Consider the following 17763-nt stretch of genomic DNA (forward strand, 5'->3'; position numbering starts at 1 on the left):
CTGCGAGAAAAAAGTCAACCTACTCTCCTGAGATGTTTAGATTGGGAAAATGAACTCAAACCTACAATCCCTGCAGGGCCAAATAGATGTTGATTCACCAAGGCTGGGCAGTATATGAGTGAGGTAAACTGGATCGTCTACGTTGAAGTAAACTATGAAGATAGGGGGATTTTACCTGCCAACCATCCCTGATCTTTTGGTTGAAGATGCCATACTCATAGCGGATGCCATAGCCATATGCCGCGAGACCCAAGGTGGCCATTGAATCCAGGAAGCATGCTATAAAAGGGCAAAAGCAGTCAGAATAAGGTGCAGGGTTTGAAGAAACGAAATGGACAGCCAGTGTTGGGAAATGAACAATGTTAAAAGTGCTGCTGAAGAAATGGTTTTTTTCCCGTATCTCTCGCTTGTGAAACTCTTGTGGTTGTGAGTTGCACAGTGTCTCCAAAGTTACCTCCGAGCCAAAAGGCAAGGAGACGACAGCCCAATAAAAGTAAACCATTATACCTTTAATAGCGTACTTACCTAATAAAACGAGCAAAGACGGCGAAATGAGCAAAAAATGACCCAGTTTAACTTGCAACCAGAAACCAGAGAGGCCAGCTCAGTACTTCCTCATCAGAGGCTCGAAGGAAGGGCAAACTCTCATGATCCCAAAATGTGATGGCAGTTAGTCAACCCCCCCCCGTCCCATTTGAATACAGAAGGTGTTCATGGTACCTGCCAGTCTGCCCAGACCTCCATTGCCTAGACCTGCATCCTCCTCCATCTCCTCCAGGTCCTCCATGTCAAGGCCAAGCTACAGCCGAGAGAAGAAGAAGAAACAGACACGTCAAAGTCAACTGTTGAGATTGTGAACAGAGAAGCTCGTCAGCAGCCCTGTTGTGTTGCAGCATGTACTTAGGAGTACTTTTGCAATCACTGTCGTTCATTGTTACTGTACTGGGATGTGATCACGATGCCATTCCCCCCCCTACGGAGGCAGGGAAGGGGCAAGAAAAGGGTGTCCTTCACCTAAGCTGCAGATGTCTCCCACAGAGTCCGATGTAAAGTTAAACAACGAGGTCTCACACCTCCACATTTCTCAGCTCCAGGCAGACGGAGCAAGTTCTAATGGTATTCGGAAGAAAACTAAAAACATCTTAAACCGGTTTAAGATTATAGCTTTCCGTACAGTTTGTGATGCCTTAGCTCGAAACAATTCTCGAGGCCACTTATTACCCGTGGACACCTCGGGAGAGGACTGGGCTCTGGGAGTAAACCCCTACAGAGAAGCTGCGTCGACAGCGCTGTTGTTGTTTGCTTTTCTTGTCCTTTTGTGTGGGTTTAAGTGGGGCAGTAGTGCTGGCGTTGTGTAGGGCTGCCGCTTCTCCCTCCCGTAGCCCCCCTTCCCATCCACCCCCCTTCCCGTCCACCCCCCTTCCCGTCCACCCCCCTTCCCGTCCACCCCTGTATGTCTGTGCCGGGTTTATCTGTCGTCTTGTTCCAACCTGTTTGTTGTCAAGCCACTTTGAGTGTTAGAAAAGTGCCATGTAAGTTTAATTTACCATTACTATTATTATCCAACCATGCTTAACTAAGTGTCAGCCTGTGTGTGTCTGTCTTTAGGCACTTCACAGGGAGTGTGGGTCACCTTTACACACACACAACAAACCAATAAGAGCTTAAGGGTAACATGGTGTTCCATACTGACAATCAGATTGCATAACGCACCATGAACAAATAGTACATATTTTGGCTTCCTGTGAGGAAATTGGTATGGGTGTGGCAGGAGGGGGCGGGTGAGAACTGCTTCTCTAATGACACAGCACACAGATAGTCTCTATAAGAGGCTGCTGCAGGTCTCATACCGACGTCTCTTTAGTGACAGTACACATAGTCTCTATAAGAGGCTGCTGCAGGTTTCATACTGACGTCTCTTTAGTGACGGTACACATAGTCTCTATAAGAGGCTGCTGCAGGTCTCATACCGACGTCTCTTTAGTGACAGTACACATAGTCTCTGTAAGAGGCTGCTGCAGGTCTCATACTGACGTCTCTTTAGTGACGGTACACATAGTCTCTATAAGAGGCTGCTGCAGGTCTCATACTGACGTCTCTTTAGTGACGGTACACATGGTCTCTATAAGAGGCTGCTGCAGGTTTCATACCGACGTCTCTTTAGTGACAGTACACATAGTCTCTATAAGAGCCTGCTGCAGGTCTCATACTGACGTCTCTTTAGTGACAGTACACATAGTCTCTATAAGAGGCTGCTGCAGGTTTCATACTGACGTCTCTTTAGTGACGGTACACATAGTCTCTATAAGAGGCTGCTGCAGGTCTCATACTGACGTCTCTTTAGTGACGGTACACATAGTCTCTATAGGAGCCTGCTGCAGGTCTCATACTGACGTCTCTTTAGTGACGGTACACATGGTCTCTATAAGAGGCTGCTGCAGGTTTCATACTGACGTCTCTTTAGTGACGGTACACATAGTCTCTATAAGAGGCTGCTGCAGGTCTCATACCGACGTCTCTTTAGTGACAGTACACATAGTCTCTATAAGAGGCTGCTGCAGGTCTCATACTGACGTCTCTTTAGTGACAGTACACATAGTCTCTATAAGAGGCTGCCGCAGGTCTCATACTGACGTCTCTTTAGTGACGGTACACATAGTCTCTATAAGAGGCTGCTGCAGGTTTCATACTGACGTCTCTTTAGTGACAGTACACATAGTCTCTTTAAGAGGCTGCTGCAGGTTTCATACTGACGTCTCTTTAGTGACAGTACACATAGTCTCTATAAGAGGCTGCTGCAGGTGTCATACTGACGTCTCTTTAGTGACAGTACACATAGTCTCTATAGGAGCCTGCTGCAGGTTTCATACTGACGGTTCTTTAGTGACGGTACACATAGTCTCTATAAGAGGCTGCTGCAGGTCTCATACCGACGTCTCTTTAGTGACAGTACACATAGTCTCTATAAGAGGCTGCTGCAGGTCTCATACTGACGTCTCTATAGTGACAGTACACATAGTCTCTATAAGAGGCTGCTGCAGGTCTCATACTGACGTCTCTTTAGTGACGGTACACATAGTCTCTATAAGAGGCTGCTGCAGGTCTCATACCGACGTCTCTTTAGTGACGGTACACATAGTCTCTATAAGAGGCTGCTGCAGGTCTCATACTGACGTCTCTTTAGTGACAGTACACATAGTCTCTATAAGAGGCTGCTGCAGGTCTCATACTGACGTCTCTTTAGTGACGGTACACATAGTCTCTATAAGAGGCTGCTGCAGGTCTCGTACTGACGTCTCTTTAGTGACAGTACACATAGTCTCTATAAGAGGCTGCCGCAGGTCTCATACCGACGTCTCTTTAGTGACGGTACACATAGTCTCTATAAGAGGCTGCTGCAGGTCTCATACCGACGTCTCTTTAGTGACGGTACACATAGTCTCTATAAGAGGCTGCTGCAGGTCTCATACTGACGTCTCTTTAGTGACAGTACACATAGTCTCTATAAGAGGCTGCTGCAGGTCTCATACTGACGTCTCTTTAGTGACGGTACACATAGTCTCTATAAGAGGCTGCTGCAGGTCTCGTACTGACGTCTCTTTAGTGACAGTACACATAGTCTCTATAAGCTGCAGGTCTCATACTGACGTCTCTTTAGAGACAGTACACATAGTCTATATAAGAGGCTGCTGCAGGTCTCATACCGACGTCTCTTTAGTGACAGTACACATAGTCTCTATAAGAGGCTGCTGCAGGTCTCACACTGACGTCTCTTTAGTGACAGTACACATAGTCTCTATAAGAGGCTGCTGCAGGTCTCATACCGACGTCTCTTTAGTGACGGTACACATAGTCTCTATAAGAGGCTGCTGCAGGTCTCACACTGACGTCTCTTTAGTGACAGTACACATAGTCTCTATAAGAGGCTGCTGCAGGTCTCATACCGACGTCTCTTTAGTGACAGTACACATAGTCTCTATAAGAGGCTGCTGCAGGTCTCATACTGACGTCTCTTTAGTGACAGTACACAGTCTCTATAAGAGGCTGCTGCAGGTCTCATACTGACGTCTCTTTAGTGACAGTACACATAGTCTCTATAAGAGGCTGCTGCAGGTCTCATACCGACGTCTCTTTAGTGACAGTACACATAGTCTCTATAAGAGGCTGCTGCAGGTCTCATACTGACGTCTCTTTAGTGACGGTACACATAGTCTCTATAAGAGGCCGCTGCAGGTCTCATACTGACGTCTCTTTAGTGACGGTACACATAGTCTCTATAAGAGGCTGCTGCAGGTCTCATACTGACGTCTCTTTAGTGACGGTACACATAGTCTCTATAAGAGGCTGCTGCAGGTCTCGTACTGACGTCTCTTTAGTGACAGTACACATAGTCTCTATAAGCTGCAGGTCTCATACTGACGTCTCTTTAGAGACAGTACACATAGTCTATATAAGAGGCTGCTGCAGGTCTCATACCGACGTCTCTTTAGTGACAGTACACATAGTCTCTATAAGAGGCTGCTGCAGGTCTCACACTGACGTCTCTTTAGTGACAGTACACATAGTCTCTATAAGAGGCTGCTGCAGGTCTCATACCGACGTCTCTTTAGTGACGGTACACATAGTCTCTATAAGAGGCTGCTGCAGGTCTCACACTGACGTCTCTTTAGTGACAGTACACATAGTCTCTATAAGAGGCTGCTGCAGGTCTCATACCGACGTCTCTTTAGTGACAGTACACATAGTCTCTATAAGAGGCTGCTGCAGGTCTCATACTGACGTCTCTTTAGTGACAGTACACAGTCTCTATAAGAGGCTGCTGCAGGTCTCATACTGACGTCTCTTTAGTGACAGTACACATAGTCTCTATAAGAGGCTGCTGCAGGTCTCATACCGACGTCTCTTTAGTGACAGTACACATAGTCTCTATAAGAGGCTGCTGCAGGTCTCATACTGACGTCTCTTTAGTGACGGTACACATAGTCTCTATAAGAGGCCGCTGCAGGTCTCATACTGACGTCTCTTTAGTGACGGTACACATAGTCTCTATAAGAGGCTGCTGCAGGTCTCATACTGACGTCTCTTTAGTGACAGTACACATAGTCTCTATAAGAGGCTGCTGCAGGTCTCATACCGACGTCTCTTTAGTGACGGTACACATAGTCTCTATAAGAGGCTGCTGCAGGTCTCATACCGACGTCTCTTTAGTGACGGTACACATAGTCTCTATAAGAGGCTGCTGCAGGTCTCATACCGACGTCTCTTTAGTGACGGTACACATAGTCTCTATAAGAGGCTGCTGCAGGTCTCATACCGACGTCTCTTTAGTGACGGTACACATAGTCTCTATAAGAGGCTGCTGCAGGTCTCATACCGACGTCTCTTTAGTGACGGTACACATAGTCTCTATAAGAGGCTGCTGCAGGTCTCATACCGACGTCTCTTTAGTGACGGTACACATAGTCTCTATAAGAGGCTGCTGCAGGTCTCATACCGACGTCTCTTTGGTGACGGTACACATAGTCTCTATAAGAGGCTGCTGCAGGTTTCATACCGACGTCTCTTTAGTGACAGTACACATAGTCTCTATAAGAGGCTGCTGCAGGTTTCATACCGACGTCTCTTTAGTGACAGTACACATAGTCTCTATAAGAGGCTGCTGCAGGTTTCATACCGACGTCTCTTTAGTGACAGTACACATAGTCTCTATAAGAGGCTGCTGCAGGTCTCATACCGACGTCTCTTTAGTGACAGTACACATAGTCTCTATAAGAGGCTGCTGCAGGTCTCATACCGACGTCTCTTTAGTGACAGTACACATAGTCTCTATAAGAGGCTGCTGCAGGTCTCATACCGACGTCTCTTTAGTGACAGTACACATAGTCTCTATAAGAGGCTGCTGCAGGTCTCATACCGACGTCTCTTTAGTGACAGTACACATAGTCTCTATAAGAGGCTACTGCAGGTCTCATACTGACGTCTGCTGCTGCAGGTTTCATACCGACGTCTCTTTAGTGACAGTACACATAGTCTCTATAAGAGGCTGCTGCAGGTTTCATACTGACGTCTCTTTAGTGACAGTACACATAGTCTCTATAAGAGGCTGCTGCAGGTTTCATACCGACGTCTCTTTAGTGACAGTACACATAGTCTCTATAAGAGGCTGCTGCAGGTCTCATACTGACGTCTGCTGCTGCAGGTTTCATACCGACGTCTCTTTAGTGACAGTACACATAGTCTCTATAAGAGGCTGCTGCAGGTCTCATACCGACGTCTCTTTAGTGACGGTACACATAGTCTCTATAAGAGGCTGCTGCAGGTCTCATACCGACGTCTCTTTAGTGACAGTACACATAGTCTCTATAAGAGGCTGCTGCAGGTCTCATACTGACGTCTCTTTAGTGACAGTACACATAGTCTCTATAAGAGGCTGCCGCAGGTCTCACACCGAAGACAAACCGTCTCTGAGATTCGAACCCCCTGCGTCGACAGCACGGACCGGGCGATGTGGAAGCATGTGCGTTAGTCCGGCGCGCGCTCACCTGGTAGATGGCCTCGTCGCAGGCGTTCTGCAGCCCCAGGTTGATCATGGTGTTCTGCAGCGTCCTGCCCATGTAGAACTCCAGGGACAGATAGTAGACCCGCTGGGCAGAGGGGGGGGGGGGAGGGACAGGGACGACAACGCATTAACATGTCGAACTCTACCTCGGGTCGCGGTCAGATTGCATGTCGGCCAACTTTTATTGGGATTTGAAAATGGAAGAAGAAGAAGAAGAAGAAGAAGAAGAAGAAGAAGAAGAAGAAGAAGAAGGAAACAAGACTGCAGACTTGTCGTTGCGTTTTTCTTTAACGCGGAACTCGGTGACCTGTTGAAACACTCACGGAAAGTCTGCACAGAGAGGAGCTACGCGTCCCGCTGACGGGGCTAATATTAAGAGGGGGGGCCCAGGGGGGGCCCAGGGGGGGCTCCATGTATCACTCGTTACTATGGGCAAATTTGTTCTTACGCACCCTTGGTATTTTTTAGCCCCCGACCTGTGTGGCGGTTATTTTCAACCCCTTCCTCCTCACATCTGGTCTACCTCCAGCAACGAGCCGTCACCCAGGCCCGCAGAGAAACCGGTGTCTAGATTCCAGGGGTTACCCAGGTTCTGTCCTGGGCTCCGACACTAACTTCGGCTCTGCAGAATCCCATGGGTGCCCAAGAACCCCATCGGCCCCATAGTGACGACTGACACATGCGGCCCCGGGTTTCAGATGACGCGGCACGCCGGGCACCTTTACCTTGGGGTCCGCCTCATAGTAAAACTGCTGGGTCCTGATCCATCTCCCCACCAGGTGGTCCCGCACCGTGTGAGCCAGCGCGAAGTAGTAATCGCGGGGCGTGGCGATATTTCGGTCCTTCACCAGCGTGAAGTGCAGGTGGCGGTTGAAGCCCTTCTTCAGCTCCGCCACGTTCTCCACCCCGACGATGCCCCGGATGCTGATCTGCTTGCGCTTCTCCTGGTCGGTGAGAGGGGTCGCCATGGCCGCTGTCCCCCCCGCTGTCCCGGCTGCGAATGGGGCTCGGCGTCGCCGCCGAGCGGGTTTTCCTCTCCTTCTTCCCCGAAGTCTCCTCCTCTCCGGCGTCCATTGGCGAGCGCGGTGGGAGGAGAGTCCGCCGCATCCGCCCTCCTCCTCGTCGGAGTAAAATAAAGGCCAGACAGGTGACACCGTTCGCCACGACACCTTTGTAGACGCCCATTTATTTAATATTCACACGTACAGAAAACACGTAAGCTCATAGTACACTTCAAATAATCATCGCAGTAATATGGGTAACGTCAATCATAATCGTAACAGTAATGATTAAGTGTCTCAAAATCATAGTAAGTAACGACGTCTATTTCTGTGGACACAGCGGGGACGGGTGTCTGGGGTAGGACACTTGGTCCTCACGTCTCCAGGGGCCAAACACAACGAGTCTCTTGTTAAAACAAGCTTATAATCACAGGCGCAGTGTGTGTTGGTTCAGGTCAGGCGGCCGGGCCCCCTAGTGGCCGTAGTTAGAAATGCACGTTGGGGTTGAGATACCTTATTGTCTATAATAAAAAAACACAACGAGTCTCTTGTTAAAACAAGATTCTAATCACAGGCGCAGTTTGTGTTGGTTCGGGTCATGCGGCCGGGCCCCCTAGTGGCCGTAGTTAGAAATGCACGTTGGGGTTGAGATATCTTATTGTCTATAATAAAACAGAGATAACAATCTGTTGTCTGGGGTAGGACACTTCGTCCTCGCGTCTCCAGGGGCCAAACACAACGAGTCTGTTGTTAAAACAAGCTTATAATCACAGGCGCAGTTTGTGTTGGTTCAGGTCAGGCGGCCGAGCCCCCTAGTGGCTGTAGTTAGAAATGCACGTTGGGGTGGAGATATCTTATTGTCTATAATAAAACAGAACTAACAATCTGTTGTCTGGGGTAAGACACTTTGTCCTCGCGTCTCCAGGGGCCAAACACAACGAGTCTCTTGTTAAAACAAGATTCTAATCACAGGCGCAGTTTGTGTTGGTTCAGGTCAGGCGGCCGAGCCCCCTAGTGGCCGTAGTTAGAAATGCACGTTGGGGTTGAGATATCTTATTGTCTATAATAAAACAGAACTAACAATCTGTTGTCTGGGGTAGGACACTTGGTCCTCGCGTCTCCAGGGGACAAACACAACGAGTCTCTTGTTAAAACAAGATTCTAATCACAGGCGCAGTTTGTGTTGGTTCAGGTCAGGCGGCCGAGCCCCCTAGTGGCCGTAGTTAGAAATGCACGTTGGGGTTGAGATATCTTATTGTCTATAATAAAACAGAACTAACAATCTGTTGTCTGGGGTAGGACACTTGGTCCTCGCGTCTCCAGGGGCCAAACACAACGAGTCTCTTGTTAAAACAAGCTTATAATCACAGGCGCAGTGTGTGTTGGTTCGGGTCAGGCGGCCGAGCCCCCTAGTGGCCGTAGTTAGAAATGCACGTTGGGGTTGAAATACCTTATTGTCTATAATAAAAAACACAACGAGTCTCTTGTTAAAACAAGATTCTAATCACAGGCGCAGTTTGTGTTGGTTCAGGTCAGGCGGCCGAGCCCCCTAGTGGCCGTAGTTAGAAATGCACGTTGGGGTTGAGATACCCTAGTGTCTATAATAAAAAACACAACGAGTCTGTTGTTAAAACAAGCTTATAATCACAGGCGCAGTGTGTGTTGGTTCGGGTCAGGCGTCCGGGCCCCCTACTGGCCGTAGTTAGAAATGCACGTTGGGGTTGAGATACCCTAGTGTCTATAATAAAACAGAACTAACAATCTGCTGTAATGCCTTGCTCTACAAATAATAAATACAAAGGTTTGATTGTGTGACTGTTATTCTTTTCATATATCCGTTATTTGACAGGATCAAATAACGGATACACGCTTCTTCTTCTCTCACGCGTTTCTTTGCAAAAAAACAACAACAACAAACCCCACCGTGTAAACGAAGCCCCCTATTGTACACATTGCATTTCCTCATGTTTTTGTTTGCTTGTTTGTTTTTTGGGAACCCCCAACCTTAAAGCTCAAACTGCGCCTATGGTTACAATGTAGCACCCACCCACACCCACACCCACACCCACACCCACACCAATTAAGACTAAATAAAATGTTGCGTCGCACAGCGACTCTGTATAATTGTTCCATTAATAATCCATAAACGTCCTCCATGGGCTGAGGGGATACAATGTTACACCTAAGCCGTCCCTGGCGCACGCGCATCACGTTGACCACCGGCAGCATTTGGGTGTATTTTGGCCGCTTCAAACATACGTGTTAACTTACAATCGTATGATGTTTTGGGGAGGGGGGACGGTTGCGTCCACAACACGTGAAAGCTGTGCAGCTTACAACCACACACAGTTATGTCAGGGGCATGCTTTCAACACAACACGCTGACGTAACCGGCGAAGATGTGTTGAAATCACCCCCCCCCCTACTTTTTAACGATTTGCTAGTTCTGTTGTCCGGCCCAACTCATTAGCTCCCCGTGCCAAAATGTGGGGTTACGTAATCCCCCCCATAATGACCGTGCTTGTCTCTCGATGGGGGAATTAATGGCTGACACACTGGGAAGGGGCATGCTTTCCATAGTGTGGATGTTTTGGAGGGAGAGAAAGAGCCTAGTGAGTTTTAATTATTTGTAGATAAAAGATAACCCCCGACCCCCCCCCCCCCCCAAAAAAGCATGCAATTAAATATTGCATGACTCAATCGTTGATTTGAACCCTGCAGTACGGCTGCACGGGGCCTCGCCAGTTGCTGGATCCCTGCCGCAGCGCAGCCTGTTTTTGCACCATTAGTGAACAAGCACCACATACTCACGACGCATTGTAAATTGTGTTGTTTCCTTGTGCACGCCAGACACACTAAACGTGCGGTATTAACTACCAGTTGAGCTACTCTCAGTGTAACCCCAGGAGAAATAAAACTAGCTGACTATGAAGGAGAGAGACACCCTCCCCATACAGGGCCATAATGGTATAGCATGTCACATCCACAGGCAGCACAGCTACACCATGGTAGCTTGAGTTTTGCCCTTCGCTATAAATGTAGCGCACTCAGGGGGGCAGCCGGGAACCGCCTGGACCCCGCGTCCCGGCTTCGGTGGTTCCCGGATGCCCTCCCAGTTGGCTGCACTGGTGTCAGAAGTGGGATGTATAGCAGCAGGGAGAATTCGGGCATTGCAGATGTCACAGTTTACTTCGCTGAGGCAATGAATCCAGTTTGTAGCAAATGTATGTGCAGGTCTGTTAGGGATCTGAGGGATCAAGGCACACGCCCATGAAACGTTAGCACAGGATGAGCACCTTTCTGCATGTGTGTGTGTTGGAAACGTGTCAGAGGGATGCACAGGGCGACATATTTGGGCAACACTGTGTAAGAAGCTGCTTCGACTTTGTTGCATTAGCCACAAAAACACTCATCGAGTTTGATGCTTCGGTTGGGCGTCTGGGTAGCGTGGCGGTCTAGTCCGTTGCCTGCCAACATGGGGATTGCTGGTTTGAATCCCCGTGTTACCCCCGGCTTAGTCGGGCCTCCCTACAGACTGTTGGTGGGAAGCCGGATGTGGGTATGTGTCTTGCTCGCTGCACTAGCGCCTCCTCTGGTCGGTCAGGGTGCCTGTTCGGAGGGGGGGGAATAGCGTGATCCTAACACGCCCTACGTCCCCCTGGCGAAACTCCTCGCTGTCAGGTGAAACTCCACATGTATGGGAGGAGGCATGTGGTAGTCTGCAGCCCTCCCCGGATCAGCAGAGGGGGTGGAGCAGCGACCGGGACGGCACGGGAGAGTGGGGTAATTGGCCGGATACAATTGGGGAGAAAAGGGGGGAAAAAGTTTGATGCTTCTGTGCTTTACTTTGGTTCTGAGCTCCCGGGCTACCTCTGTCCCGGAGCGACGCCGGGACCGTCCCCCTGTGACCGTTGCATGCAAACACCGCCTTGTGCACCACCATCTGTCCTTCGGCTTTACGGAGACCACACGCCCTACACGCTTCGTCCGAACAGGATAGAAAGGTTCCTCTTTCTTTCACAACTGTCAAACGAAAGAATGATAATGTGTCTTGGAAAAACTCCAAACGTCAATAACTTACTCAAACGCACAACCTGCTCACATTGGGGGTCATTAACGACAGTACAAAACCACTGCAGTTCCCCGCCTTGCTGGAGACGAGGCCTCGTTAAGCTAGTTGCGGTAGCACCGTGTTCAGTTGTGAATCCACTCAGATTGACCGCCGACAACCTTTACTGGTTCGTCACCGCAACTTCCTGTGCTGTTTTCCCCCCCACATGGCTCAAAATGAGATCAAATAAGCAGAATACTGGTATGATATAGTACACAAATGTACACCCTCCTCTTGTGAGAGCAGCACTTGGGAGAGAGGCCGCGCCGAGGCCCTGCTTCCGGTAGCGAGCACGCTACCGAGTACTTTCCAAACTATAGAAGCGCCACACAAGCTAAGCCACTAATAAGCATCTCGTCTGCGGCGATGAGGACGCGCCGGTGACCCGGGGGGGGGGGGGGGGAGAGTCACGCTGTCGCTCTCCTCCAGGGGGTCATCAGCTGCAGCACTGTACCCCCCTCTACAGGAACCAGTCAGTTTCACGTTGAGGTCGACTCCCCCTGGCGTTTGAACTGTGACATGACCATGTCTATGGCAAATAATGTACTGTATCTGCGAGTTGCCGTGTTTGAAGAGAGTGTGGTGATGAGGTTGTGTGGCGGCATGTGTTTGTGTGTGCTTAAGAATGGCGAAGAGGAAGAGAAAGAACGCGTATGTGTGTGTGTGTGTGTGAGTAAAGGTGTGGATAGTGCATGAAGACAGGATGTACTCCTTCCTCGATGACGGTCAGACGATGGCCCATCTCCATCATTCAGCCCCTTCCATTTGATACAACCCCACATAACAATCTCTTCGCTTTTAGCTCAGGAGCTGGATTAAGTACCATCACCGCACATTAACGTATCATGCGGAACAGTCCGTGTCCACTTAGCCGAGCAAACGGAGCGAGAGAGCAAGTACTGGATGTTGAGACGGGGGGGGGGGGACAAGTTTCCACTGACAATGTCTTGCGGATGGATGGTCCACACGTCCCAGGTTTAAGCGTGATGAAGGCGTGACTCAGTGCATGATGGGCTTCACAGTAGGTCAAAGGATCAGGTAGCTGGATTGGGGGGTGGGTGGAGGGGGGGGGCGCAGAGGGGAGGAGGACTGGGTTGGAGTAGTAGATAGCTGTTGTCCAAGCAGAAGAACCGGGGGAGCGCTGGAGTGTTTATTTCTCCTTCAGGGTCTCCGGTGAATATTCAGCACACCGAACCAGTGGGGTCTGCCTCCCCTGGGGTGTAGAAATCAGGGATGGGCAGCCCAGTGTGCAAGGTCACCTGCAGAGGACGAGATAGAAAACAGATAAGATAAAATACTAAATTGTCCCTAGGTGTGAATGAGTGTGTGTGTGGGCCCTGTGACGGCCTGGCGGCCTGTCCAGGGTCCCCACCTAGCGCCCAATGACTGCTGGGATAGGCTCCAGCATCCCGCCACCCGACTTCGGATAAGCGGCTTGGCTAATGGATGGATGGATGGATGATAAATGTATGAGTTATGTATGAGTATGAGTTAATCAGCCACTTTTTAATTCATTAATTCCATCCATCACGCTGAGTCACAGTTTGCCTCGCTGAACACCCCCCCTCCCCCCATTATGGACCCGTCTGGTGTCACAACAACACAAACACATGCATTGTGACGTCCATCAGAGTAACAGGAAGCCCGGTGTCTTCGCAGGACGGTGTGCACGGTGGACTGTCTCCATTTAAACAGCGCTGGATGTCTGAAGCGAGGGCCTTCAGTGCGAGTGGTGGGTCGAAACAGTAAGATGTTCATCTTAAGAGTGTAGTTTTACTTACTGTTTAAGTGTGTATTCACTTTGGACTTTTCACCTTGTGGTTTGTCGTGAGACAATTGTGACCTATCTCAACTGTGAACTTTGGAAGTGGTGCACAGAGAAAATTTGCTAGTTTTTTTTTCCATTTCCAGCTGACCTGCAGGGGGAGATGTTGAGCTAACTGAAATGTTATGGAGAGACTTTGAAAGCTAGTTACCAATAGACGTGACTATAGATGAGTGGGGGGTTGTAGGGATAACACTCTATATTTATCACTACTACTACTGCTTTCCACAGCGGATCATCCGTCTCCATCTCTTCCTGTCCTCTGCGTCTTCCTCTGTCACACCAGCCACCTGCATGTCCTCCCTCACCACATCCATACACCTCCTCTTTGGCCTGCCTCTTCTCCTCTTCCCTGGCAGCTCCATATTCAGCATCCTTCTCCCAGTATACCCAGCATCTCTCCTCCACACATGTCCAAACCATCTCAATCTTGCCTCTCTTGCTTTGTCTCCAACCCGTCCAACCTGAGCTGTCCCTCTAATATACTCGTTCCTGATCCTGTCCTTCTTCGTCCCTCCCAATGAAGATCATGAAGCCATACTGCTGCTCGCTAGTCATCACCGCTCCTCGTATCGTAGCTTCCACGACTCGTTCCCTCATCGTCATGCTGTGGCTGATCAACTCTGTAACAGCTGGTAAGTCTTTGTACTGCATGACCACATCCCTGCTCACTATGCCATCCTGCTAAAGGCTGTAGTACATACGTACATGTTGTGATCCCATTTACATTCATTCAGGCTCTGTATCCACCCAGTCCGGTTTAGGATGGAAGACCACGTCCCAGTATACATTAGGCACAAGGTGGGGGACTAGTCCTGGATACCTCACCAGCTTACATCCTCTACAGTGTCTATTTCCCTTGTTCTGGTCTGTGGAAGGAAACCGGAAGTGCTGGAAAAACCCGTGAAAACACAGGGAGAACATGTACACTTCGCATAGAGGGGCCGGGATCCAAACCAGGGCCCTCCTGCAGTGGGTCAGCGGTGTTAAGCCTCCACGCCATCCCAAACGACTAACAACTGCCAGTAACTGAACTGTTTTTGTATGCACTATGCATTTCCGTACCTGGACATTGCGGTTGAGGCTGATAGCAGGGTAGTACACCCCCTCCAATCCTTCAAATGCCACTGGACCCTGCTGCTCGTCGTTGATAAGGAAGATGAGGATCCTGCGTGTAAAGTCAAGCAGCACTCCAATGGTAGTGCCTTTGCCGATACCGCCATCCGTCCTACATTGGCACATTGAAATTATAGTTAAAAAGGCGAGTAAGTGTAAAGATATAATGTTCCCATACTGAGATAAAATACAGCTTCGTAGGACACAAACACTGTTTCCAAACCAAATTCTCTTGGAGGTTGAGTATAGTTGTAAAAAAAACCTACTCAAGCCTAAAAAAATGTGAGCGTTAATTTCGCTGTGGTGCTCGGTCTCAAATAGAAAGACAGGAAGACAGAGAGACAGACAGCACTCCCTCCTTCTGTTCAGCAGAATGGGCAACAGGTAAGACTTCTTTACTGGTAGTACAAGACAACATGGTGTTACCTTTTATTATGCCTGAAAGAGACGGCGGTGTGTTCGAGCAAAGCCAACATTAATCCCTAAGCCTTACATGTGAACAATGTCCTTCTGCTGCTGATGTGTTTAAGACAATAACATATCCACCAGTATCCACATCCTGAACGGTGTTGTGGCACATATGGCACACCAGCTCTTAGCACACCTGTGTAAGAAGGGTCAGTAATCAAGGCTTAACCATTCGTTTTGCTTGGTGGTGGGGCAGGTCTTTATTAATATGTTAAATATTAATACATATTAATAAAATCTCATCGATATTAAAATATTTATAAAATATGTAATTTATATAAAATTTTAATTATAAATACTAAATAAAAGTTTTAATTAAAATGTGTAATTAAAAAAATTAAAATTACATAGAAATATTATTTATAAATAACATAAAATAAAAATTAATAAATATCGTTAAATATTAATAATAATACATTTTAATAAATATTAAAATATTTATAAAATAATATAATTTATATAAAATGTTGATATTTATAAATACTAAATAAAAATTTTAATTAAAAAAAATAAAATTAAATGAAAATATTATTTATAAATAACATTTATAACATAAAAATGAATAAATATCGTTAAATATTAATAATAAATTTTAAGAAATATAACAATATTTGTAACATAATATATAATTTATATAAAATGTAAATATTAAATACATTTTTAAAATAAAATTGTCCATTAAAAAAAATTAAATTAAATAAAAACATTATTTATAAATAATATTTATAAAATAAAAATGAATAAATATTGTTAAATATTAATAAAAATATTGTTAATTAATATGTTGTTTTTGATGTTAGACACAGCGGCACTGCAGTGCCCGTGGTAACGCATTTCAGCTTTAAATGGGATTTGGGATGGTCTGACATCATCCAGTTAGCAGCGTCACCATAGGAGTCAGTAAGTTAAACAAAGACGACCGTCTTCAGGGCTGTAATTGGGACTAAATGTACATGATGAGCGGATGGTCACCAGACCTTCTCACCTGTTTGTGTGAGAGTTGTTGTGCATGAACCAGGAGCGGTTGTTGTCAACATACATGGCCCACGCCTTGTCGTCCTTCCCCAGCATCACGTCCTTCAGGACGTCGGCCCGCGCCAACCCGAATGCTGGGTCCGGGTGGTTGTCATAGCGATCAATGGTCATCTCCCAGTAGTGCACGCCACGAGAGAAAGAGGTGTTTCCCAGCACCACCCTGTCGTCGTAGCTGTTGCACGTCACTGTCAGGTTGTCATTGGAGAAGAGGATGTCGGGGTGTGCCGAGGCAGGGTCGAACATGAACCAGGCGACTGCAGAGTGTAAATCACACACATGGGGTGGGGGTGGGGGGGGGGGTGAATGTAAACCACGATACAGTCATTGCATCACAAGACATTTAAGATTGACTTTACAAAGGTGACATGGGGCTATAAGTTGGGGTGACGTAAGATTAAGGGATGATTTCACATGAAGACACAATGACACAGCACGGTTACTTGTTGTCATCCTCATTGGCTGAGTTTACTGCTAAGTTATAGACTGTGGAGAAATCATTCGCCTGCCAACAAGACCAGAGCTAGGTCAAGCTAATTAAAATAACGCTCAGGTAGCGTTTAGCAGCTCAGGCCAAGTCATTAAAAGATGCTCTGTGTAATATTGTTGCCTTCCCGCATGTAGATTAGTCTATGCATCAGCAGGGGCTGCTGCAGTGTGCTGACTGAAACAAAGTAAACAGCTCACAACACCCCCCCCTCCCCTCCCCTCCCCCCTCTCATGTCTGCATTCACAACATAGTAGTTGGGCTGGCTGAGTCGCTTTTGTAGTGTGAAGAACTGGTCCCTAGAAAACATGGCTTATACTCAAGTTTTTAGCAAATCGTACGGTGATTCCATTGCCTACCAACACGGGGATCGCCGGTTCGAATCCCTGTGTTATCTCAGGCTTGGTCGGGCGTCCCTACAGACACAATTGGCCGTGTCTGCGGGTGGGAAGCCGGATGTGGGTATGTGTCCTGGTCGCTGCACTAGCGCCTCCTCTGGCCGGTCGGGGCGCCTGTTGGGGGGGGGGGACTGGGGGGGAATAGCGTGATCCTCCCACGTGCTACGTCCCCCTGGTGAAACTCCTCACTTTCAGGTGAAAAGAAGCAGCTGGCGACTCCACATGTATGGGAGGAGGCATGTGGTAGTCTGCAGCCCTCCCCGGACCGGCAGAGGGGGCGGAGCAGCCACTGGGATGGCTCGGAAGCGTGGGGTAATTGGCCAAGTACAATTGGGGAGAACAGGGGGGGGGGGATTACACAGTGATCATAGATATCTTCTGAGGGTGTTTGAATATGGCAGATGTCGGCTAAGGTGCAGGGTATTCCCGTCTGGAAGTGCTTGTCTTGCCCGGGGTCGGGTGTTGTTGCTCCCATGGCTCAGTGACAGAGGTCAGGGGTCAAGCAGAATTACACACAGCACCTTCAATCTCAAGGAAGGTTAAGGTCACAAAGAGGTAAACTAAAAAACTAAAGTGGGTTTAAAATGAATTACTTAGCTATCGTTCCTCTCTGGTCTCTACTGTGTTACACTGCCCCCTTGAGGAAGTTCAGACGGCGCTAAAAATTATTCACAAATGCTATGTGACCCAGATGTGGAAGATACATAAACAGCTATGATATAAACAAACACTGTACAAAGGAGCGCATGGGAAACTCAAGAGGGGG

The 17763-nt window shown here is 48.0% G+C and overlaps 2 protein-coding genes across 2 annotated transcripts in view; both read right to left on the reverse strand.

Annotated features, from left to right (window-relative positions):
• Positions 1-7570, reverse strand: part of pygl (phosphorylase, glycogen, liver) — a 40100-nt gene extending 32530 nt beyond the window's left edge. Inside the window, exons 1-4 of the mRNA XM_056296510.1 lie at positions 7285-7570; positions 6543-6644; positions 721-799; positions 176-279 (exon numbers count right to left, since the gene is read on the reverse strand). Coding sequence (XP_056152485.1) covers positions 176-279; positions 721-799; positions 6543-6644; positions 7285-7527 — 528 coding nt within the window. The 5' untranslated portion in view covers positions 7528-7570. The remainder of the gene's footprint in view (positions 1-175; positions 280-720; positions 800-6542; positions 6645-7284) is intronic.
• A 5228-nt stretch (positions 7571-12798) lies between these two features.
• trim9 (tripartite motif containing 9) overlaps positions 12799-17763 on the reverse strand; it is a 61154-nt gene continuing 56189 nt past the window's right edge. Inside the window, exons 8-10 of the mRNA XM_056295831.1 lie at positions 16066-16369; positions 14562-14724; positions 12799-12930 (exon numbers count right to left, since the gene is read on the reverse strand). Of these exons, the coding sequence (XP_056151806.1) occupies positions 12853-12930; positions 14562-14724; positions 16066-16369 (545 nt within the window). The 3' untranslated portion in view covers positions 12799-12852. The remainder of the gene's footprint in view (positions 12931-14561; positions 14725-16065; positions 16370-17763) is intronic.

This window comes from Lampris incognitus, chromosome 16, assembly GCF_029633865.1.
Source record: "Lampris incognitus isolate fLamInc1 chromosome 16, fLamInc1.hap2, whole genome shotgun sequence".
Classification (NCBI taxonomy): Eukaryota; Metazoa; Chordata; class Actinopteri; order Lampriformes; family Lampridae; genus Lampris; species Lampris incognitus.